Source organism: Dryas octopetala, chromosome 8 (genome assembly GCF_963921425.1).
Source record: "Dryas octopetala chromosome 8, drDryOcto1.1, whole genome shotgun sequence".
Classification (NCBI taxonomy): domain Eukaryota; kingdom Viridiplantae; phylum Streptophyta; class Magnoliopsida; order Rosales; family Rosaceae; genus Dryas; species Dryas octopetala.
In genome coordinates, this window is record NC_141373.1 from 3673890 (window position 1) to 3696582 (window position 22693).

Genomic DNA, 22693 nt, shown 5'->3' on the forward strand with positions numbered 1-22693 from the left:
GTAACACCATGTCATCATACCACACGGTCACAGACAATAATTGTCCTTTCATTGGTCTCTCTATTTCAATTCGACTATTTGAAATCTCTGAAATGATATAATATAAGTAACTAGTTATTAATTTAATAATTATTTTGTACTTATTAAAAATAATTTAAAGTTCAGATTAGGCCGGGTAGGTATAAGATTTAATTCCTTAAATGTAACCAAAAAAGAGAGTTTAAAATTCAGATTCCCTTTATTTAGTACGTTTTTATTATTCCCTTAAATACGCATGCATTTAACCAATCTTGCATACAAGCACATTATCGCCACCCAATTAACTCTCCCACACCAGACACCACCATGAATCCAATTTATCCATTCCAAATCCTTGACACAATCTTAGCTTTGTTGGTTCTCTACGCTGCCCTGAGAATCACAGCCTACGCTAAGAAGACCATCACCAACAACACAAAGAGCACCAAATTACCAGTCCCTCAACCCTTAGGGTCATGGCCTTTCATAGGGCACCTCCCTCTTCTAGGGGGTACTACTCAAGACCCAATTGCCCTAATCCTCGGAGCCATTGCCGACAAACACGGACCAATCTACTCCCTCAAACTCGGCCGCCACCAAATTATAGTCCTGAGTTCTTGCGAGCTCGTAAAAGAATGCTTCACTCAAAACGACAGAGTTTTCGCCACACGACCGAGCATAGCAGCCGGAAAGTACTTGGGCTACAACAACGCCGTATTCGCCCTCGCGCCTTACGGACAGTACTGGCGCGAGGTCCGGAAGTTGGCCACTCTAGAGCTTCTCTCGACCCACCGGGTCGAGATGTTCAGCCACGTTCGAGTCTCAGAAGTGGACTCGTTTGTCAAAATTTTGTTCTCCCTCTGCACCAAGAAGAATATGGGTCCCATTTCAGTGCATGTGAGTGAGTTGTTAGAGCAGTTGACGTTCAATATTAACGTGAGGCTGATTTCTGGGAAGAGATTTTCAAGCGGTCAATATAAGGAGAAGAAGAGCGAGGCTTGCCGTTTTGAAACTGCGATAAAAGAGGCATTGCATCTGTGTGGGGTTTTTGTGTGGTCGGATGCGTTGCCCTGCCTTGAGTGGCTGGATCACGTGTTTGGGCACGTGAGTTCCATGAAAAGGTGTTTTAAGGAGCTTGACTCTGTGCTTGCGAACTGGCTTGAAGAACATCGTGGAAGAAGATTCGAGGGCAAAAATGTTGGGGTTGAGAGTGACTTGATGGATGTAATGGTATCCAAGTTTGAAGAGGACGATGTAATTTGTGGGCATAGCCGTGATAATGTCATCAAAGCAACAGCACTGGTAAGTTAATTTGGTGTAATATCTATTAATTATTTTGAGTTTAAGTATTCCTACTATATTTACTAACCAAGTAATGCTACATGGTTCACATTAATTTGTGGACCACATCATAAATGTATACATACATCTATTAGCTCTTAGACAATCTTACTAACAATTATATAAATGAGTCTTACTTCTATTAGATATTACTAATCACACCTCTTACATTTGCAAATTTATGTGGAGTCTGTGGGATTTATTGGCCCCACATAACAAAATATCTTCTACTAATTTGCCTACCTCTTGGTATTTTTCTTAAGATGAAGAAAAATATTCGATGAAATGCCTCAATAAAGCTAAAGTTGGAAGCAGAGTTGTATTTTTCTGCCTCTATAAAAAGAAAAAAAAAATAAAAATGTTTGCCAGTGGTTTACATGACTCACATGAAATTGGTATATGTAAGTGGAGTTTTATCTTTATTAGAGATGTGAAGAGATGTGATGGAATAGTGTGAGTGAATGTGGTAAATGTTTGATTGTAATCAACGAATAATGCAAGTTGTATCTCTAATTTTGTTCATAGACATGATTTGTTTTCTTTCCTTTTGGCAGGTCCTAATCCTAACTGGTACGGAAAGCACATCTGTTACACTAACATGGACCCTCTCCCTACTCCTCAACAACCCAAGAGTCCTAAAGGCAGCTCAACAAGAGCTGGACACCAATATAGGAAGAGACAGATGGGTCCAAGAATCGGACCTCAACAACCTCAAATACCTCCAAGCCATTGTCAAAGAAACCCTACGCTTATACCCACCAGGCCCGATAACGGGCCTGCGTGAGGCCACAGAAGATTGCCATCTCGGTGGCTACCACGTACCCAAGGGCACTCGTTTACTCGTCAATATATGGAAGTTGCAGCGTGACCCTAATGTTTGGTCAAAGCCGTATGAGTTCCAACCCGAAAGGTTCATGACGACCCATGAGGACATGGATTTCAAAGGCCAAAATTTCAAGTACATTCCATTTAGTTCGGGAAGAAGGTCGTGCCCTGGTATGACTCTTGGGCTGCATGTGATTCAATTGGTTTTGGCTCGGATGCTCCAGGGGTTTGATATGAAGAGAGAAAATGATAAGGCAGTGGATATGCGTGAAGGGTTGGGCCTGGCTCTGCCTAAGGCAAGCCCACTGGAAGTTGTGCTAGCCCCACGTCTTCCTCTGCAGCTCTATCAATGCCTTTAAACAACTTATTGCTTGTGACAACTTGAAGGTTTTTGCTATGGAAGACATTACCTTCACATTAATATGATTCTAATTAAATTAGAATTAATTAATAATGTGACCATCAGCAAGATTGTAGTGAAATGATGGTTGGTGGCTGTATGATGTATCTACTTTCCAAATGTTATGGAATAGTACTTTACTTAAATAATCACATGAGCGCCATATTATTCAAATATATCACTTATAACATAGTCGGCAGTGCCAAGAAGAACATATTTTCTATTCAATTAGCTTATATGATTATGATATGATGCGACAATTAACACTTAGTTTTTCTTTATTAAACAATTTTGGAAGATGAGAATTCAAACTTCAAACATCAAGTGTAAGGATAAATGCTTTTAATCACTATAATTACAAGCTCTGACAACACTTAATATGCATTTATTACATTATTATCATATTATAAGCACTGTTATTTAACGCATCAATAGCTAATAGTGATAGAAAGAATACAGTTGTTGGATAGTCTAGTTGGAAATACCGTTGAATTACCCACAATTCACCCAAGTTTAATCCCCCTCTCCCAACTCCAAAAAAAAAAATAGTGCTAGAAAATATGATCTCTAGCATTAATGTAAAAAAACTAATTAAAACTAGGATTAAATCGAAAAGTGTGAGATCGTTTTAGAGGGTGGGCAGTGATTAAATAATTAGGTCAGACAAAAAAAAAAATTATTGGGTGAAAATAGCAACTACTTATTGGTAGGCCCATTAGATAACCCGGTTCAACAAAAATGGGCCGAACTCTGAATCTAAACGTTTCAGAGTCCAACTTCTACCTCCCCTTAAAAACTGAAAATCTGGAACGATCAAGTAATTGACAGGTAGGGGAACTCAGACACCTTGAAATCTCTGAGCAAAACATGGCTGCCAATTTCTGGACCTCGTCCCACTTGTATGTTTTTCAAACCCAATATTTTAATCCATGTTTCTGATTTTTGTTGTTCGTTTGTTTTTCCTTGTTTTTGATTATGGGGTTGTGTTTGTGTTACCCAGCAAACAGCTTTTGGACCAGGAAGATGTGGATGTGGTGTTGCCACTTGATAAAGAGAAGGGCATCACTCTTGAAGACTTCAAGCTCATAAAGATGCATATGGCCAACTGTATTTTCTTTATCTCTCTCACGGGCTTTTTTTGGTTTTGGTTTCATATTATGTTTCTAGTTTGATTGCTATGATTTGTGTTCTTGTTTTTTCTTTGATTATTTGTTTTTTCACTTTCAGTGAAATCTATGGGTAGCTGAACATGTTTGATTGGAAAGCATTATAAATGTTAACAGGATTCCACCATCTAGATTGCCTAAATGAGGAATGAAATCTACAAATGAGACTTAATCAATGACATGTGCTTGTGTGTGTTGGTGCTCTACTATATATTCATTTTCCTTTAGAAGTTGTTATATGGAGCTTTGGCTTCTTACCATCTTACGAAGTAGTTTGTTGTGTGGATTTTCTTTGTTGATAGCGATGCTATATTGTATAACTTATGTTTTGCATGCCTGCTTTATTATAAATTAATGTTTCTTTTGGTTCTTTTCCCTTTTCCCTTCTTTCAGATATATCAAAATTGGCACAACATGTGAAAGTGAGACAAAGGTTCATCTAATTACTTAATCTACTTAACAAAGAGTAGGGAAATTCTTAATTCACTTCTGCCTATATAGCTGATCTCTTATCTACTGGTTAATTTTTCAGGGTTGTAGCTACTGCAGTTACATATATGAGACGTGTTTACACCAGGTATATTAACTAATTATCCAATGGTGGGAGAAAAGTGCTCACCAGACACTCGTGGTTTATTCCTTAATTGATTTTATGGTATTTTCTCTTAGTGTCTTGAAGTTGTTCAACCCTAAAACCTGCATTTCATGTTTGAGTTCATATGTATCATGTTTATCACATTTGTTCAGCTTAGCCACATTTTTGGGCCTCTTTACTGATTTATCACTCAAGTTCGTTTTAATTTTGGCAGAATAAATAACTACTAAACTAGGCATATCCTCAAATCAAGACCCAATCATGATCACACATGTCTATTGTTTGTTTCTGTCTTCATGTGTATATAGTGCACACTTATTAATACATGGTGTTAAGATGTGTATTTGAACATTCCTTATTCCCAATCATATTCTCAATTCTTATCCCCCAAACAAATTCTATGACACATATGCTTATGCATACATACGGGTGTTCAATTGTTCTCATGTGTTTTGATATGGGGTTCTCAACCCAAATTTGTACAGCTATTGCTGACATTCCTCTCTCTGTGCATGGGTTAGTAATCTATTGTTGTAGGATTTTGAAGTCTAGACGTTGCTTCCCTTGCAAAGCATAACTTCTATTTCTTGCTTCAGGAAGAGTATGTCCGAGTATGATCCACGTCTTGTGGCTCCAACCTGCTTGTACCTGGCATCAAAAGCAGAAGAAAGCACAGTGCAGGCTAAACTTCTCGTATTTTACATCAAAAAATTATGTAATCACTTGTTACTGAACATAATAGATTACTTCTCCAAATTTTATTATGATTTATTTATTGGCATTCTATATATCGTGTGATGCACTGACAATGTACCACTTTTCTGGTATAGATTCTGATGAAAAGTATAGATATGAGATTAGATATGAGATCAAAGACATACTTGAAATGGAAATGAAGATTTTAGAAGCTATCAACTATTATCTAGTTATATACCATCCTTACCGTGCATTGTCTCAGTAAGTATTGTGTCTAACAATTTTGATGAGTCAGATAGTTGTAGAGATAAATCTTTGTTGCTCTGCTTAGTTGTCACATTTTTTAAGCTCAAACTACAGTTTTTTTTTCCTTTTATTTCCCTCCATTGTTTTACTTTTGAATCTTTCAGTTCCTGAAGAACATGAGTGTTTGGTTTCACCATATGACTTCAAATATGTATCACAATCCAGTTTAGTGTCATAATTTTAGCATATTCTGGATATCCAACTCTTAGTTGTAATATTGTAGACCTAGATATCCATATGTACCTCAACTGTTATGTTTGATTCCGGTGATGCCATAAATGTTCTTTATGCATGGCTCTTCTGGGAACCTATCTTATCTCTTCTGTATATAAGATTCTTATAAAAAGTTATGCTCCAATTCTTTCCAGGTTGCTTCAGGATGCAGGCTTGAATGATATAAATATGACTCAATTAACTTGGTAAGAGCCCAATCTATCAAGTGGTTAATTTTCTAAATTTGTAATATATATCTACTGCTTATCTAAGTGCTATTTTATTTCTATTATTATAATGATAATAATATTTATCATTATTGGTTTGTCCATATTCCCTAAAGCAGGCTGTTCAATCATTTCATACAGTCCGTATAAAATAGATTGTTATATGTTTATTGCAAATGTGCCAATTTTAGTTAGGGTGAGGCATAGGCAGAAAGCCCATGGCCCTATCCATGTTATTTCAGGCAAAGTCTTTAGGGCTCTGCATTTTGTTGAGGAGCATTGTCTAAAAGAAAATGTTTCCCAATTGAATGTGAGACTTGCTATAGACATACAGGAATTTTTTTTTTTTTTTATATTTTTTTTCCGTGTATGTTCAGGCCTCAACACAATTTGCTTTAGTGTTTCAGATAGGTGAATTTTGTATATGAGCAGTTTTACCTTCTTTAAAAAAACTTAAAACATAAGATAACCTTGACATTTGATACACACAGGGGAATTGTGAATGACACGTACAAGATGGACCTTGCACTGGTACATCCTCCACACCTGATTGCTTTAGCTTGCATATACATTGCTAGTGTACTCAGAGAGAAAGATACCACCGCATGGTTTGAAGAACTCCGTGTGGATATGAATGTGGTGAGTCTTCCAATCTTACATTCGATGTTTCTGCATCCTTTCATTATGATTATGTATAAAAAGAGAACAAGACATTTATCTGTTTACATATGACATGTTCTCTGTGTAAGGCGAATTTGGTACAACATTTGATTAAAATGCTGATTTGATTTAAAATCAGTCTATGTATTGGCTAAGTAATAGTATCAGGGCCCTCACTTGATATTTGGAGCATTAATGTAGTATTGGGAACTACTGTATAAATTTAGAGGAAGAAAGAAAATAGACTATTTCAATCCAGTATACATTGGCAATATAACATGTAGAATTATGTATAGCATCTTAAGAAAATGCATTTAGAGGTTCCATTTTTATTTGAGCACCTTCTGGCCTTCATAGAGTTCTTACGTGGATTTACAATTAAGACAAGACAAAAGTACAAAACCATAATGAGTAGAAGTTTGGTTTTCCTAGAGAATGCCCGAACTTTTTGTTTGGTTTGGTGGGAAAGAACACAATTTTCTTGTGATATTTGACATGCAAATTAGACAGTAATAGCATCTAGTATTTGTGTTTCATTTTCTAATGCTAACTTAAACCTTGTGAATGACAACCACATCACTTCATCCTGCTTGTTGCATATGCAATTCATGAGGTTTAGATTAACAATTAAGTCAATTCCTAAAGTTCTGTGCTTGTAACAAGTGCATGACGTATTGCATATTTTGACAGGTTAAGAACATATCAATGGAGATATTAGATTTCTATGAAAGCCACAGGATGATCTCTGAGGAGAGGTTTAGTGCTGCTCTCAACAAGCTGGCCTACAAATCATAGATGCCTGGGCTGGTTAATCATCAATGCATGAAGTAAATGGTCATTGTGTTGCAGTAATGTAACTATCAGTATATGTTTCATAGTCACCCTTTTGGGAGAGCAACGATGTCATAGAAAACTTCCTCTTTAGGTGGCATACTTTGTTAACATGTACTACTAATATGTTTTCAAGAACATTTTGAGTCACAAGGGGTTTTACTCTGGCATGATTAGTACAATAGTTCTACAAAAATTACTCATCTCAGATCCACTGGCAAAACTCAGATCATCATCCCAGAGTAATACAGATAAAAATGCCAACATAAAGACAAATGTGGTATCATATCACTCCTCCAAGAACTTGGGATCTTGAGAATCATTCATGTCTCTCAATGGTTGTATACAAGAATTTCTCGTATTTAGCTTTGTTGCTTCTTCGCCTGCTTCCTCGCTTGCTTCTCTGTAATTACACCATGCGCAAATTATTATATTTATTATAAAAGTCCATTTTTTTAGATAGGAAGAAATGGAAGTGAATTGGGCACCTAGTTTCCTCTTAGCTTCAGATTTTGCAAAGAATTCCTTCCATTCATCTGTTAATACGAAAACTGGGTCATCATCATCCTCTTCCTCTTCTAACACACCCTGTGTCTGCTCCTGCAACACCCTGTTACCAAGCACCAACCAACAATCTGGATGGTGAAGTTGAAAACGAAGCTAAAAGCAAAAAGAAAATACAACAATGTCGAAGCAAAGAAGATGAAGTAAGCGAACAAATAACGAGGAAGTTGAAGCTACACTTACTGGGGAGTTGGGGTGGGATCGTACGATTCTTTGTACCCAGAAGTCTCCGAATTCGAACCGGTTGGCAAAGGAACCGCAGCAGCAGGTTCTAGGTTTTGAGGAAAGGAAGCAAAATTGTGGGGTTGATGGTGGTGGCGGTTGAAGGGGATGTAGTGGTGATGGTGGTGGTGGTGGTGGTGGCGGCGAGGGCAGAGGAAAAAGGGGTGGTGATGTTGGTGGTGGTGGTGGTGGAAATGGTGATGGGGATGGTGGAGTAAGCATGGCCTCAATGGCCTGCATCCAAGCGGAGGATCCATGGGTTTGTTTGGAGATTGATGGGCAATTATAGATGTGAAATCAAGTTTTTTAAGATCCCAAGATCCGAACTAGATATGGGTTGGGCAATGGGCTGGGGCCAATTTGGCCCAACTTAATATTTTCCATTTTTTTTTTTGACTAACCAAAGAGAAAAACTAACATTGACAACCTTTAATACACCCTAATCTCATAATATCTTTTTAGTAATTTTACACTTACCACATATTTATATCACAATTTCATACCATTTTACATGACATTCATACATTGGACACTACAAATTAAAAAATAAAACCTAAAAAAGAAAAAAGAAATACCCTCCCAGTAAAATAATGACACATCAGATGTGATACAAATGTGAAAAAAAAAATGTAGGACAACTAGTATTTGACATCTTGCCATAATATCTGAAGTAAAGTTTAGTTCCCAAATCTTGGTACAATTGTTCGTTCCCAATTTAGCAATCATATTTGCCGTCGAATTAGCTTCTTGGTAAGTATACCAAAAAAAAAAAAAAAAATCTCTTAAAATGAGTTTATAAGATGTAAAATATCGGTCATCCAAGATTCCACTCTTCATGGTATAGGCACTCTTTGAGAATTCTTTTAAAATATATAGCAATCATAATATTTTCCAATTTTTTTTTTTCATACTCGGGAAATTCTTTTCAAGTTTTTTATTTTTCCCATAAAATTTTTTTTATTTAAATTTTCGACAGTTGATTAATTTGAGATATAAAATTGCCACTAAAGACTTTTAGGTTTTAATTTCTGATTTTAGACTCAAAACATTGATTTGAGAATTAAAAACCTAAAATCTAAGTCATAAATAATATTGGATCCCATCAATTGATTGGCCAAAACAACATAGGTAATTGCATGTTATACCATCTTACATAACATTCATACATTGGACACTAAAAATTAAAAAATAAAACTTAAAAAAGAAAAAGTAAATACCCTTCTAGTCAAGTAATAACACATCAAGTGTGAAACAAATGTGAAAAAAAAAATGTAAGACAACTAGCATTATTGTTTATATAATCCTTGAGTCTTAAAAAAAAAAAAAAAAAAAAAAAACTCTCTTAGATCCTTTGGAATATAATCTATGTACAAATACAAATATACAATGGTTTCCCTTAACCTTTGACGACCACTAGAATATCAATAAACTTTATAACATACAAGGACCACATTGACCATAAAAGGAGTAGAACCAAAGTAGAGATCCAGGATATGCGGTTGGTGGGAGTGCCAATTTCTTCGTTGGGTAGTGGGTTGTTGAGGAATAAGAACCTCACTAATCTTTTGGTACCAATCTTTCATTTCTATTCAAAACGATGTAATTTCAAAAGTGTAATATTTTGGATTCAAAGTTTGGTAATAACAATTCATATTAGACAAATAATTACAAAAAAAAAAAAAAAAATTTTTTTAGACATAAACACAACCTCAATACAACCAACCGGGAATCGGATCCGGATTTAGACCCGGTTGGTGAAAGGTACCACTCCATACGAACGCCATATCCCCAACTGGGCCAACTCCCATCCTTTGGTGGTCTGACTTCGAAGCGTCAAATGTACTTTCTTTTCTAATCACTCGTCTATATAATATGATATGACAGAAGAGAACAGAGCACACAACAGGGATAACGAAATAGAGAGAGTACCGTGTGGTGTGGTTACCAACCCAGGTCCTCCGGTCCCGTACAAAAACAGCCCCATCCCAATCTCACAGCCCCTTCTCATGTGGGCAATTGGGTCCCACATTCCGATGAGAGATTCCTAAATCCTTAGAAGGGAAGATCCACACATTCCAAGATCAAAGGCAACCCTACGTTTCCTTTCTCACATCCCCTTAGCCTCCTCCTCTCTTTTTAGCCTTTCCATTCTTTTTCTCTTCTCCATAGCTAAGCTACTCCTCTCTGTTTCTGTCGCTTGAGCGTTTTGTTATGTGTTAAATTTTAATCTCGGTACCTGGGATTATTGCTTTTGCTATTTTGGTGTTCTGGGCAGCTCTGGTTTTGAGTATTCTTGTTGATTCCTTGGAAGATTTGGTTTTTATTCTCTGTGACCCATCTCTCTTTTGCTCTTGTTCTTCAAGTTGGCACCTTGGGTCTTCATTAGTTTCCTGATTTGAACGCTGTGTCTTTGGTTGTTGAGATTCGTGGTTTGATTTTGGGATCTGGGTCGGTGCTGTTTTTGGCTTTTGTGGTTGTCTGTCAATGGGAGCTTTGGATGAGGGCCATTTCTGTGCGGAACTTGAGAATGGAGTAAAGCTGGGTTGCATTGAGCTGAGTTTTGAGGATGAACCTGAGACCATTGCTATTGAGGATGCTGTCAAAGTTCTCATGCATGGTCTGGGGGAGGATGTTAACAGAGAAGGTTTGAAAAAGACACCTCTTCGCGTTGCCAAGGCCCTTCGAGAAGGAACAAGGGGTAACTATTTTGTTAGCTAACTTTTTTCTTAGCCTTGTTTAGTAATTGGATACTAGTTATTTAAGTTCAGAGAGTTTGTGTTTTTTTCCTCTTGGATATGCTGACTTTGTTGTGTTATTACATATAGTGAACCTGTGGGGCATGATTCTTATTTTCATTCATTTGTCGTTGTTTGTTTTATTTGGACACCTTTTCATTAGTTATTGTAATAGCTACACATTGTTGAGACTTGGGTAGTTGGTTAGCTGGTATTACTGTATTCAAGTTTGTCAACACTAGAATACTCTTTGTTTAACAATATCATATTGGCCCCAAACTAACTGTGTTTCATTCTTCCCTTTTAGGCTAGATAGCACAGTATAGCCCGTGGATGAAATTGTTGGATTACCCTTCTTGCACAATATGAACTTTAGAAATGATACAAAATGCTTCCCTCTCCCCAACCTGCCCCCACAACGTACTACCCTCATACAAAAGCTCTGACCTTTCAGATGCAGGAAATAAAATATATACATAATTTTCTGGGTCATTATCAATCTATATTGTAAAATTGTAGCTTCAAATGTGTAGTGAAGGAACAATAGTTCAGTCTGATAAGAAGGGAAGATCAGTCTCTCAATTCTTTGCTAACCATGCATGATTTATCTGTAGCTAGATGGAGATCCTGGATGCACCCTGAACTTCCCCCACCTCTCTTACCCATTCCTTTAGTTTGTATACCTGTAAATCTATGTGTTTGTTCATCAGGCCTACCGAAAGCATCTCGAATGGCTTATGTTTATCGCCTGATAGGATTGAGCCTATGCCCTTTGTCGGCATATATGTGCATCTATATTATCACCAAGTTTACAAGCTGTTTTCAACTCCCCTTTTGAAATTGATTCTTTATGCAGCACAGAGCATGTTTCCTGATTCATTCAAATATTTTTTTTTGGCATGGATGATGTTGATGTTGATTTCTTTTATATTATTCACCTGGAAATAAAGCTATGCCAAGTATTGATTTTGAACCCTTAATTTTTTTTTTTTCTCCAGGTTACAGACAAAAAGTTAAGGACATTGTGCAAGGTGCTTTATTCCCTGAAGCTGGTCTGGACAATGCACTTGGCCACGCTGGAGGAGCTGGTGGACTTGTGGTTGTTCGAGATCTTGACCTCTTCTCATATTGTGAGTCTTGTATGCTACCATTCCAGGTTAAATGTCATGTGGGTTATGTCCCTTCTTGTCAACGGGTTGTAGGCTTAAGCAAGCTCTCTCGAGTAGCTGATGTGTTTGCAAAACGTCTCCAAGAGCCTCAGCGTCTAGCAGATGAAGTGTGTTCAGCTTTGCATCATGGCATCAAGCCAGCAGGTGTTGCTGTTGTACTCCAATGTTTACACATCCATTTCCCAAATTTAGAATCAGTTTTTCTTGACTCAAACCACCAAGGATGGGTAAAGTTACCCGTTAGTTCTGGTTCAGGAGTTTTTGAAGATGAAAAGGCCGATATTTGGGATGATTTTTTGAGTCTTCTGAAATTCAGAGGCATAAATGTGGAAAAAACTTGCAGGAGAGACACAAGCGATCAATGTTGGTGTCCATCCCGATCTTTAGCAGGTGCTAATGCTGCCTCCAAGTTTGATTCAGTCAATCAGGGAATGGTCACTGCAGTAGCTTCAATTCTTAGGTCATTGGGTGAAGACCCATTAAGGAAGGAGCTTGTAGGAACGCCTGCTCGTTTTGTGAAGTGGTTGATGAACTTCCAAAATAGTAATTTCGATATGAAGCTGAATGGCTTTGTTTCTGATAGGGTGGATGGAGATAGCTGCAGAGAAAAGCAAATCCACTCTGAGCTGAACTTGTCATTCTGGTCTCAGTGTGAGCATCATTTACTTCCCTTCTATGGTGTTGTGCACGTAGGATTTTTGTGCACAGAAGGATCCAATCCCATTGGAAGATCTCTTTTGCAATCAATTGTACATTTTTATGGGTTCAAGCTCCAAGTACAAGAAAGACTTACCCGGCAGATAGCGGAGACTGTATCATCACTGTTAGGTGGAGATGTGATTGTGGTTGCGGAGGCTGACCACACCTGTATGATCTCTAGAGGGATTGAGAAGATTGGAAGTAGTACAGCTACAATGGCTGTATTGGGTCGATTTACAACAGACCCAGCTGCAAGGGCCAAGTTCTTGCAGAGCATTCCAAACACTGCCATTTCAGGACAGTGAACCCATTTTGTCTATTAACTATCTATTTTTTCAAGTCATTTCTTTGCCTTGGTGGTTTTTGTCTGATGGCGATAAGTTGATGATCTTGTCAAGGATGACCTGCAGGCAATCTGGGTATTGCCCCATTTTTGTGTCGGTGGTGTGTAAGTTTTGACTAAAGGTGCAAACGGAAGATCTCAAAGTTGTCTTTTATTGTCTGTAGACTGTAGCATAAAGCCTTGCAAGATTCTGAGGCGTGTCTTTGTTTCACAGATTATTTTCTCGGTGCTACCTTTTCCCTTGTCTGGCATACCAAGGATATTGCATTACCAATAAAACATTATTTTGTTACATTCATTTTATATAGTTATCAAATTTCCTTAGTTACACTCATTTATCAAACTTGCTGCATATTTGCACCAGTTTATTTACATTGTCTGGCGTTTATTCACTAGATTTGATGCATAAGGGATCTGTAATACATACAAGAATATATTCAGCTGAAAAATTCTCTTAAAAAGTTATTCTGTACAAAACTGACTTAAAACAAGTTGTAATCCAAGTATTTTGAAGTTGAGAGGGATGGCTATGGCCTATGGGTTGTTTCAGCCCATTTCGTTGGACACAGTTGGAACCTTGGAAACTTGGAATTGACAGGCATGACCCTAACTTGTGTCTATTCTATAGCCTCTTCTTCATGTATTGCTCTGTTATTTCTCTTTTTAACTCCCATCCAATTTCATCTGGTCGGATCTTTCTCAAGAACTTGTGGTCTCTCTAGCCAAATTGGTGGTAAAAAATTTTAAAAACTTATTGGAAAATTTTTGTTGCTAGACTTGAAGTATTTTAAAAACAAGTTTGTTTTATCATCTAGCCTTTCTTGGACTGCGAATTACATAGTCATGGCACTTTGGAGCTGCAATATTAGATGAATTTATGGATTATGTTCTCTTGTCAAATGTTTAGTGTGATATGTTGTTAGGCTGTGAGTCTAAATTACATTTAAGTACCGTTTCACCTAATCAAATGTCTAAATCCATGTTTTAACAACATAAAACGCCATACTTGTTAATGCACTGTTTTGATAGGAGATGCAGAAACAAGTAAATATTGTTGGATTCTAATACTCTTAACGATTTCAAACAATTTTTGCTTGTCTGATACTTGTATAATGGATTTTTATGCCACATGAATTTCATATTACTGCCATATTCAAAGAATCAAAACAACTTTGCACTGATTGCATACCACACAATGAAAACAAATATCTTTATTTATAAGCGAAGGAGTTTGGCTGAGGTGAAACAGACTGTACATACATCTACAAAACCAGAAAAACATAAGGGAACACAGCCACTGAGCCACATATATGCATGAACAACAAAGTGATTTTAGACTCTTATAAACTCATAACTTAGTCCTCTGACCACCACCGTCCGATTCTACTCCAATCCATCTTATAATCTGGGAGCTCGGGCCCTTGGGGCAAAGTATCATGGGGAACACATGCACTTACAACATTTAACAACATTGTTAAAAATCTGAGGACAATTGCCAAAATTGCTAAAACTCCTTGGACAATTACCAGAAATGCAAGAAGTCCAACCACGAGCATAACTTGTAATAGTAACTTAGTAACATCCTGCATGTAATTTATCACAATCAGTAGACTTACGAAGCCAGTAAAAAGATCAGAAAACTATCATGGAAAACAGACGAGGCCAGGGAAATTCCATTGAACAAATTTATTATTTCAGAATAATAGATGCTGCAGGATTAATTTGGCGCTACAATAATTAATAAAATTACCAGCAAAGTAATTAACTACTGTTACTGCACGAGTTTGTAGGTTCATTAAGGACATTACTAAGATATAAGCATATTTGGTGGGTGTGGATATTAGAAACATATTTAGGCTCCATAAGCACTGGCTGTTGCTTATTAATAAGGAAATTCCAGCTCTACCACTTGTGAAACAAATGAAATTTCTATGTAGTACATTTAAGGGGAGATGTTAAATTAGGTGAAATTCATGCCACTCAATATAAATACCATTTAGTATAAGTAAAGAAGAAGGAATGTATAGCAGCGTAATTTGCAAAAAGAACATTGAGCATACCCTCTTTCTTTTATGTGGAAGATTTTTCTCAGCCTGCTCAAGCGAACAGCATAGCATGTCAACGATTGTCAACTCAGTTTCTGCAGGATCACTGCTTTCTGGTAGCACAAAGAGAAATATTTGATTTTTTGTATAATGAATTCATTTCAAAACCATACTGGACAGGGTGATAATTAACTTCAAGTGTCTCTCACCTGGGATGTCAAAAATTTGGGTTGTGGGTGGAATACCCAATACTTCTCCCAATTGGACACGAACACGAGCACGCTCAGCATTTGAAAGTAGATCACCATGCGTGACAACAACAAGGGGTTTATCATCTGGAAAGAAAATGGAAATGTAGAAACTATAATCACTTTAAACTCAAGTTTCCACCACTTCCCTTCTCTTGTAAACTATAAAATCTAATCAGTGGTATTAAAGGGAAACAATGAGCAATAGCAGTCAATAACACCCTAATACCTTTAAATGACATATATGGGGAGTTGAAAGCTGAAACAATTTTTTGGATATATCGCACGTCTGCAACTTCGTCACTCTCCAATGATTTCAGAAGTGAAAGGCCATTAACAACAAATATGAAAAAATTAACCTTCCTGATCTTACTGGACACGTAACTATTCTCACAAGCTTTCCTCTTCATTCTGGTCCTCAAACTTTGACTATCCGAATCCCTGATCAAATGAGATAAATTGAAATGAATAAAAGTAGACAATTCCAAGACCCTAAATGGAATAAATGAATTTTGGGTTGTTCAATCAAGTAAAGGAAAAGGGTTCCATCTCCAACAGATGAACTATCTGGCACAAGAAAACAATACAGGTGAAGCTATAGTAAAAAACAAAACATAACTAAGTTCATCCCAATATACAGCAAACATAGCATCTTTCATGATTCAAAACTGAAAGCATACATGATACTTGGGCTCTTTCTGATGCAAACTTGTCATCTTCAAACATCTTTGATATTCTATTTACAAGACTACTTTTTCCAGATCCCTTTGGACCAACCAAAAGAGAGTCATCGTCTTTGGCACATAATAGTCACGCAATCGTATGCCACCTACACTCTCAATCTATGCACCAGGGGTGTAGCTGTAAAATTCAAGAGGCCACATCACTTCAAACAGCGATATATAATAACAGTCTAGCCATCATAAACAACAACAAAGTCCTGTAAGGTCTCAATTTCTGAAAATTTGGATCAACCTCAACAAGTTATTACACTATACCAACCACAACTTTACAAGTGACAAACTATGGCTGTAGCATGTTACTAGAATCAATCTGATATGTGAATATGGAAATTCTTCTAATATTTCACATAGATCTTAAATTAAACGATCGTACTAAACAAATATTAATACCTCAATTAATATTTTGCACTTGGCCTCTTCCAAACCTTTGCTTCGAATCCGCAATTCATCATTACTCTTCGAAATTTTCCTGCAAGCATTTTCCCTCCTCTGTTTTACCAAATCCAAAGAAGCTGAGGAAAATCGACGACCCACTTTTGGAGACCCACTGCACCATCCTCAACCTTCTTGTTCAAACCGGCCGTTTCTGCTCCATTGAAAAGCAGAACCACATTTGTTTAGTTACAAACAGCATCCAAATTTAACCAATAAACCCCATTTCGTTTTTGTGGGTATAATGCTACAAATAAGAAAAAGAAAGATGGGGTTTACCAAGGTTAACATAAGACATATAATTCAGAACTAAATTTGATCCTCCTTCCATTATATTTTCTCTCCAACCAAACAGAAAGCTAAAAACATCAGAAAATTAGTAATGAAAAACTGAAATGACAACAACCCATCAGTACCTGCATGCGAAGTGGAGATGAGAAATGGGAAGAATCTTGGTCTAGCGAGGAGTGTTCCCCTGTAGTATCTGCATGTTTAGCATTAGAGAGAGTCAAAAAAGACCATCTTTGGCAGTTGGGCACTCAAAAAAACAACTAAGGAGAAAATGTGGGGAGACAGTTACCGCTAACAAGGACTGTGGTTGTATTGCCACCCATGTCAGCTCACTAAGTATTCTGAGTCGCAGTTGAATGACATGTGTCGCTTAAATACAGGTTGAATTAACTTTTCTCCTATTGCTACAAGGTTTAATTCTACTTTACACGTGATTAACTCCGAGATAATTAGCAAGCTAGAGTCAGGGATCAGAATTTCAAGATAATCAAGTCTATTTTCCATAAGATTTTGTGAGTTTAGGCTGTTATTTAGACCATCTTAACTAATAATGTGGTGTAACATTTTTTAATAGAAATATGACCTATATGGTGGCCTAAGATATTGAGTGTATTTCCTAATTTTTGTATTTTTTCTTTTTTGATTCCCTCGTATGGGTGTATTTTCATTACTTTGTTGAGAAAGAATAGTTGAAAAAAAATATTTGGGTAAATATAATTCCTTTGTTTTATAGTATGTTTGTCAAAAATGAAAAGCAAAAAGAAAAAAAAGTAAGGGTGATTTATAAAATAAAAGTTAAAAACTAATCCTGATTTTAATTTCATCTCTTCTATATATCTCTCATGTCCTTGCTCTTTTCTTCATTATTTTCCCCTCCCTCTTTAATTTAAAAAAAAAAAAGGGAAAGCGAAAAACAAAATTAGTCATTTATTAATTTGTTCCATCTGATTTTTATGCACCAGATTAATAAGATGAAATTTATGGCTTATTCAGAAGTTGAGGGCATGCACAACAGCACAAGGGATCTGCAATAATAGTTTGAACCACATGCATTTAAGTACCTATTTCACCTAATTAATAGTCAATGCACATTATGCACTGTTTTGACAAGAGATGTAGAAGCAAGTAAAAATTGTTGGCATATAAGCTGACTTTCACACTCTAAAAGTAAATTGCTTGTCTGATGCTTGTATAATGGATTTTTATGCCACATGCACGATTTTCATATCACTGCCATATTCAAAGAATCAAAACCACAAGTGTCTGATTTTACTCCAATCCATCTTGTAATCTGCGAGCTTGTGGCGAAGAAGCATTATTGGAAATAGCAATTGCAAGTATAATAATTAGGAGGACCATTACGATCATTCCCAGACAAGAAATTACTACCACAGCATCAATCTGCATGTAATTTATCACAATCGATCAGTAGACTTGCAAAGCCATTAAGAAGATCAGCAAAAACTCATAGATAACAGACAAGGACTGACTGACTGTTGCATATATATTAATAATCAAGTTCTGCCTCTACCAGTGATTATAAAAAAAAAGGGTAAAATACATTTTTTGTCTCTATGTTTTGAGCTGAAAGTACATTCGGTCCTCATGGTTTTAATTTTACCAATTTGGTCCCTGTGTTTTATGAAGTTTGCAAGTTTAACAAAAATCAAATCTTCAATTTGGGGAAAAAAATATCCACTTGTTTTCAAGAAACGTTTTGTTGGGGGATTGAAAGATCATCTAATGGACTTTCTAAAACTACTTTCAATTTTTATTTTCATGTTTATTTGCTAAAGAAATTGAAGCTCAAAAAATGTTTAGGGTTTAAACTTTAAATTTGTGATTTCTTTAAATTCTTGTTTGAAAATAAAAATTTCAAGGTTAATTATATACATAATTTTGAGCAATTCTTGAGTAAAACTTGGTAGTTTAAACAAGTTATTAGTTTTTATTTGAATTTTTTTTAATGTTAGGTGTATAATGTATCAAAATTGCAAAAAATATAAAACAGAAAGACCAAATTGACAAAATTAAAATCACGAGGACCAAATGTGCTTTTGGCTCAAAACACAGGGACCAATTAAAAATGTATTTTACCCAAAAGTAAATAAAATTTCAACCTAATACATTAATTTAGTATAACTGTATAAGTAAACATGCATGCATGCAAGGAATGTACGTATATCTGTGTTTGCAAAAAGAGCACTGAGCATACCTTTGTTTTACGAGTTAGATTTTTGTCAGCATGCTCAAGCGAATAGCGTAACATGTCAAGTATTGTCAACTCGGTTACTGGATCACTGCTCTCTGCTACCAAGCACAAAGAGATATATTTGGTTTTTTATAATAATCAATTAATTTGAAACCAATGCTGGAGAGGATATATGATAACTTCAAGGGTCTAATTAATTAACCTGGGATGTCAAAAATTTGGGTTGTAGGTGGAATACCCAGTACTTCTCCCAAATGGATACGAACACGAGCACGTTCGGCTTGTGATAGTAGATCACCATGCGTGACAACAACCACGGGTTTATCATCTGGAAAGGAAATGGAGATGTGACTATAATAAACTTAAGCATGACATATCGAGTTAATTCCCACTACTTCTCTTCCTTCTCCTATCCCTAATCAATCTAATTAACAAAGTATTAAAGGGGGAAAATGAGCAATAAATAATCCATATATGACATCCTAATATCGAAGAATTTAGTGTTATAGCCTTCACTAAAAATGAATTTGTCTAAAATACATGAAAAGAGTGATCGATGAAAAGTAATAAAATAATAAGAACAAAATAACGACAAAAAGACCAATTGACACAGCGCGTGACAAGAGGCTAGTACCTTTAAAGGTCAGGTATGGGCAGTTGAAAGCTGAAGCAATTGTTCGGGTATATCGTTTCTCAGCTTCTTCTTCACTTACCAATGATTTCAGAACTGAAAGGCCATTCACAACAAATATGACAAAATTAACCTCCCTGATCTTACTTTTCACACAACCATTCGGATCACGAACTTTGCAATTCATTGTGGTCCTCAAACTTAGACTGTCCGAGCCCCTGATCAATTGAGATGAATGAAAGTATAGACAAATTAATCCCAAAACCCAAAATGATCGAAACAACTGAACTTTGGGTCGTTCGATCAAGTAAAGAAAATCCAATAATGGACAAGAGGGCTATGCATATATGCATGAAGTCAAACCTGAAAACAAGCTTCCCATGACGAACACCATTTTTCACCCAATGCTTGAGCATTTTCATGTTTTCAGATGGATAATCAGACAAACTGCGAGTATCATAGAGGCAAAAAGAAGTTGAACCTCTAGGTATCATATACTCCTGGAGAAAAAGGGTTCCACCTCCAACAGATGAATTATCTGGCACAAGAAAAAAAAAATACAGGTTTGTCAGGCTACGTACTAATTAAGTTCATCCCATAATATATGCAGAAAGCCCTAGCATCTTTCAAGATTCAAAACTGAAACCATACATGATACTTGGGCTTTTTGTGATGCAAACTTGTCATTTTCAAACAACTTTGATATTCTATTTACAAGACTACTTTTTCCAGATCCCTTTGGACCAACCAATAAGAGAGTCATCGTCTTTGGCACATAATAGTTATGCGATCTCAGGCCACCTACACTCTCAATCCATGCACCAGGGGTGTAGCTGTAAAATTCAAGAGGCCACGTCACTTCAAGCAACCATAATATATATATGTAACAGTCTAGACATCATAAACAACAACAAAGTAATGATCAAACAGCAGGAGAGATCCCTTTTAATTTGGTTAAGTCCTTAAATGATGTCAAAGCTAGGTCTCAATTTCTTTTTTTGAATAAATTCCAACAAGTTATTCCCCTATACCAACCGTAAATGGCAAAAATTTTCTTTTTTCTCTCTGTTTTTTTTTTTTTTAATTTTAATAATGTGTTTTTGAAAAGTTACAAGTGACAAACTATGGCTGTAGCATTGTGATTCCATATAACATGCATATATATATGAAAATTTTCAAGTGCACGTGAGACCCATCGTTTGTGCCGAACAATGGGTGGCAGGTCCGCACCTGAATCGAACTCTATATATATATATATAGCCCAAGGACAAAGATAATTAAATAATTAAGGAGTTTTGAACTTTTGATCTAACATCTTTCAAAGAAATCTTAAATGGAACGATGTACTAATTGAATATTAAAATACCTCAATATTTTGCTCTTGGCCTCTTCCAAACCTTTACTTCGAATACGCAATTCATCATTAATCTGCAAAATTTTCCTATAAACACTTTGCTTTCTCCTCTGATTGGCTTCAAAATCGAAAGAAGCTGAGGAATCTAGAACCACACTGTCAAATTCTCCAAACACCAACCCATTTTGTTTATCCACTGCACCATCCTCAACCTTCACGTTCAAACCATTGCTGCTCCATTGAAAATTAAGCAGAACCACTTTCAACTTTCACAAACATCAACAAATTAAATTACAAATTTTCAATAAACCCCATTTGCGTTTTTGTGAGTACAATGCTAGAAATAAGAAAAAGAAACATGGGGTCTACCAATGGTAACATATATAAGCCATAATTTAGAGCTAAATTTGATCATATATCCTTCTTATATTTTCTCGCAAACCAAACAGAAAAATAAGGATCAAGCCAACAGTACCTGAGAAGTGGAGATGAGGATTGGGAAGAATCTTGGTCCAGAGAGGAGTCTTCCCAAGTATCTGCATGTTTGACATTAGAGTCAGTCCATTACTAACCTTCAGTAACTTACTGATGGGTCACTGACCAACATGCCAAAAACGCCATTTTTGGCAGTTGGGCACCCAAAAAAACTAAAGAGATAATGTGGGAAGAAGAGAGTTACCGCTACCAGGAGGAGAAGGAGTGCTTTTACCGCCACCCATGTCAGCTCGCTCGCAGTTGCAGTCTTCTGAGGGAGGGAGAGAGAGAGAGAGCATAAGTCGGTGATTTTGTTGAATGATATGTGTTGCTTAAATACAGGTCGACACTAATTCTCCATTGCGTACAAGGTTTCTACTTTACATGTGATAATTAACTACAAGTAAATGTTTCTCAAACAAAGTCTACTACGTACTGAGAATTATCGAGGTGATCAAACTCTATTTGCGTTAATAGGGAGGGAGAGAATATATATTATATTTTTATTGAGAATATTATTATTATTTTTGCTTTATAATATGTTTTCTTTTTATTTCTTAATTGTTTTTTGTTAGGAAAAAGAAAATAATAAAAAAATAAAGAGTCAACAAACATATAAATTATATAATAAAGAGTCAATTTATAGAATAAAAGTTTATATGGTATTTAATTTAAAAAAAGTTCATACGAATTTTGTGGTTCGAGGGATTTTAGAGTTTAAAGTTTAAAAGAGTATTGTTAGGATCCCAAATTTGCTTCTCAAACATGTAGAACACTAATAGTCTAATACCAAATTTGAGATGTACATATTATAATTTAAGTAAATTGATAACACCACATTAGTATGCTACGTGGTGTATATATGTTACGACCATATACAATAATTTGTTACAAAATTTAAAATCGTTACTCATACCAAAATTGAAGATTTCTACCGATTTTAAACTATATATCTCCGAGACCTTGAACTCTGAACCTTTTCTCCATATTCTTATCTTATAGGTTTTTTTTTTTTTTTTTCTTCTCTATCTTTATAATATTTTGTATTCTTGTTTCAGGATATTGTAGGCCTTTATTTCGTCCAAATAATTACTTTCATTGGGATAGGATTAGCGTTGGTAGTAAAAAAAAAAATTGAAGATTATTTTTCTGTTTCACAAATCCATTAATTTTGCCTACTCCAATCCATCATTGTACACTAGCACACACCAATTCCTATCATCAAACTTGTTGTATCAAGGATTGTAATGTAG

At 36.0% G+C, this 22693-nt stretch overlaps 5 protein-coding genes and 1 pseudogene across 6 annotated transcripts; 3 read left to right on the top strand and 3 right to left on the bottom strand.

Moving 5' to 3' along the window:
• The first annotated feature begins 281 nt into the window (after positions 1–281).
• Positions 282–2774, top strand: LOC147276119 (dimethylnonatriene synthase-like). The gene is made up of 2 exons (XM_086255343.1): positions 282–1320; positions 1914–2774. The coding sequence occupies exons 1-2, from the start codon at positions 346–348 to the stop codon at positions 2541–2543; spliced, it is 1605 nt and encodes a 534-aa protein (XP_086111469.1). The 5' UTR covers positions 282–345; the 3' UTR covers positions 2544–2774.
• A 580-nt stretch (positions 2775–3354) lies between these two features.
• Positions 3355–7486, top strand: LOC147276120 (cyclin-C1-2-like). Its single transcript, XM_086253503.1, has 9 exons — positions 3355–3483; positions 3585–3691; positions 4144–4183; positions 4283–4327; positions 4942–5060; positions 5176–5302; positions 5716–5766; positions 6279–6426; positions 7138–7486. The coding sequence occupies exons 1-9, from the start codon at positions 3452–3454 to the stop codon at positions 7240–7242; spliced, it is 774 nt and encodes a 257-aa protein (XP_086109629.1). The 5' UTR covers positions 3355–3451; the 3' UTR covers positions 7243–7486.
• A 56-nt stretch (positions 7487–7542) lies between these two features.
• On the bottom strand, positions 7543–8337 carry LOC147276121 (uncharacterized). The gene is made up of 3 exons (XM_086253504.1): positions 8026–8337; positions 7767–7888; positions 7543–7681 (listed from the first exon to the last, which is right to left on the bottom strand). Exons 1-3 carry the CDS (start codon positions 8319–8321, stop codon positions 7641–7643), a joined length of 459 nt encoding a protein of 152 aa, XP_086109630.1. The 5' UTR covers positions 8322–8337; the 3' UTR covers positions 7543–7640.
• A 1618-nt stretch (positions 8338–9955) lies between these two features.
• LOC147276122 (GTP cyclohydrolase I) lies at positions 9956–13308 on the top strand. The gene is made up of 2 exons (XM_086255320.1): positions 9956–10762; positions 11798–13308. The coding sequence occupies exons 1-2, from the start codon at positions 10549–10551 to the stop codon at positions 12970–12972; spliced, it is 1389 nt and encodes a 462-aa protein (XP_086111446.1). The 5' UTR covers positions 9956–10548; the 3' UTR covers positions 12973–13308.
• An 883-nt stretch (positions 13309–14191) lies between these two features.
• On the bottom strand, positions 14192–17092 carry LOC147276123 (uncharacterized; annotated as a pseudogene). The gene is made up of 7 exons (XR_015123851.1): positions 17059–17092; positions 16895–16962; positions 15991–16145; positions 15860–15870; positions 15533–15744; positions 15071–15390; positions 14192–14593 (listed from the first exon to the last, which is right to left on the bottom strand). The product of XR_015123851.1 is annotated as an uncharacterized LOC147276123 (transcript).
• A 946-nt stretch (positions 17093–18038) lies between these two features.
• Positions 18039–21685, bottom strand: LOC147276124 (uncharacterized). The gene is made up of 9 exons (XM_086254113.1): positions 21646–21685; positions 21442–21502; positions 20979–21197; positions 20264–20445; positions 19976–20150; positions 19616–19830; positions 19184–19309; positions 18985–19076; positions 18039–18170 (listed from the first exon to the last, which is right to left on the bottom strand). The coding sequence occupies exons 1-9, from the start codon at positions 21683–21685 to the stop codon at positions 18039–18041; spliced, it is 1242 nt and encodes a 413-aa protein (XP_086110239.1).
• Positions 21686–22693: the final 1008 nt, after the last annotated feature.

Excerpts from the sequence above, each read along its gene's own strand:
- LOC147276120 (XM_086253503.1), top strand. The coding sequence starts at position 3,452 with ATGGCTGCCAATTTCTGGACCTCGTCCCACTT. Across the intron at positions 3,484-3,584 it reads TTCTGGACCTCGTCCCACTT|CAAACAGCTTTTGGACCAGG; the intron begins GTATGTTTTTCA and ends TGTGTTACCCAG. Across the intron at positions 3,692-4,143 it reads AAAGATGCATATGGCCAACT|ATATATCAAAATTGGCACAA; the intron begins GTATTTTCTTTA and ends CCCTTCTTTCAG.
- LOC147276124 (XM_086254113.1), bottom strand. The coding sequence starts at position 21,685 with ATGGGTGGCGGTAAAAGCACTCCTTCTCCTCCTGGTAGCG. Across the intron at positions 20,151-20,263 it reads ACAAAAAGCCCAAGTATCAT|ATAATTCATCTGTTGGAGGT; the intron begins GTATGGTTTCAG and ends TTCTTGTGCCAG. Across the intron at positions 18,171-18,984 it reads ATCTAACTCGTAAAACAAAG|ATTGATGCTGTGGTAGTAAT; the intron begins GTATGCTCAGTG and ends AATTACATGCAG.
- LOC147276119 (XM_086255343.1), top strand. The coding sequence starts at position 346 with ATGAATCCAATTTATCCATTCCAAATCCTTGACACAATCTTAGCTTTG. Across the intron at positions 1,321-1,913 it reads TCATCAAAGCAACAGCACTG|GTCCTAATCCTAACTGGTAC; the intron begins GTAAGTTAATTT and ends TCCTTTTGGCAG.
- LOC147276122 (XM_086255320.1), top strand. The coding sequence starts at position 10,549 with ATGGGAGCTTTGGATGAGGGCCATTTCTGTGCGGAACTTGAGAATGGA. Across the intron at positions 10,763-11,797 it reads CCTTCGAGAAGGAACAAGGG|GTTACAGACAAAAAGTTAAG; the intron begins GTAACTATTTTG and ends TTTTTTCTCCAG.
- LOC147276121 (XM_086253504.1), bottom strand. The coding sequence starts at position 8,321 with ATGGATCCTCCGCTTGGATGCAGGCCATTGAGGCCATGCTTACTCCAC. Across the intron at positions 7,889-8,025 it reads GATCCCACCCCAACTCCCCA|GGTGTTGCAGGAGCAGACAC; the intron begins GTAAGTGTAGCT and ends GCTTGGTAACAG. Across the intron at positions 7,682-7,766 it reads TGAAGCTAAGAGGAAACTAG|AGAAGCAAGCGAGGAAGCAG; the intron begins GTGCCCAATTCA and ends GTGTAATTACAG.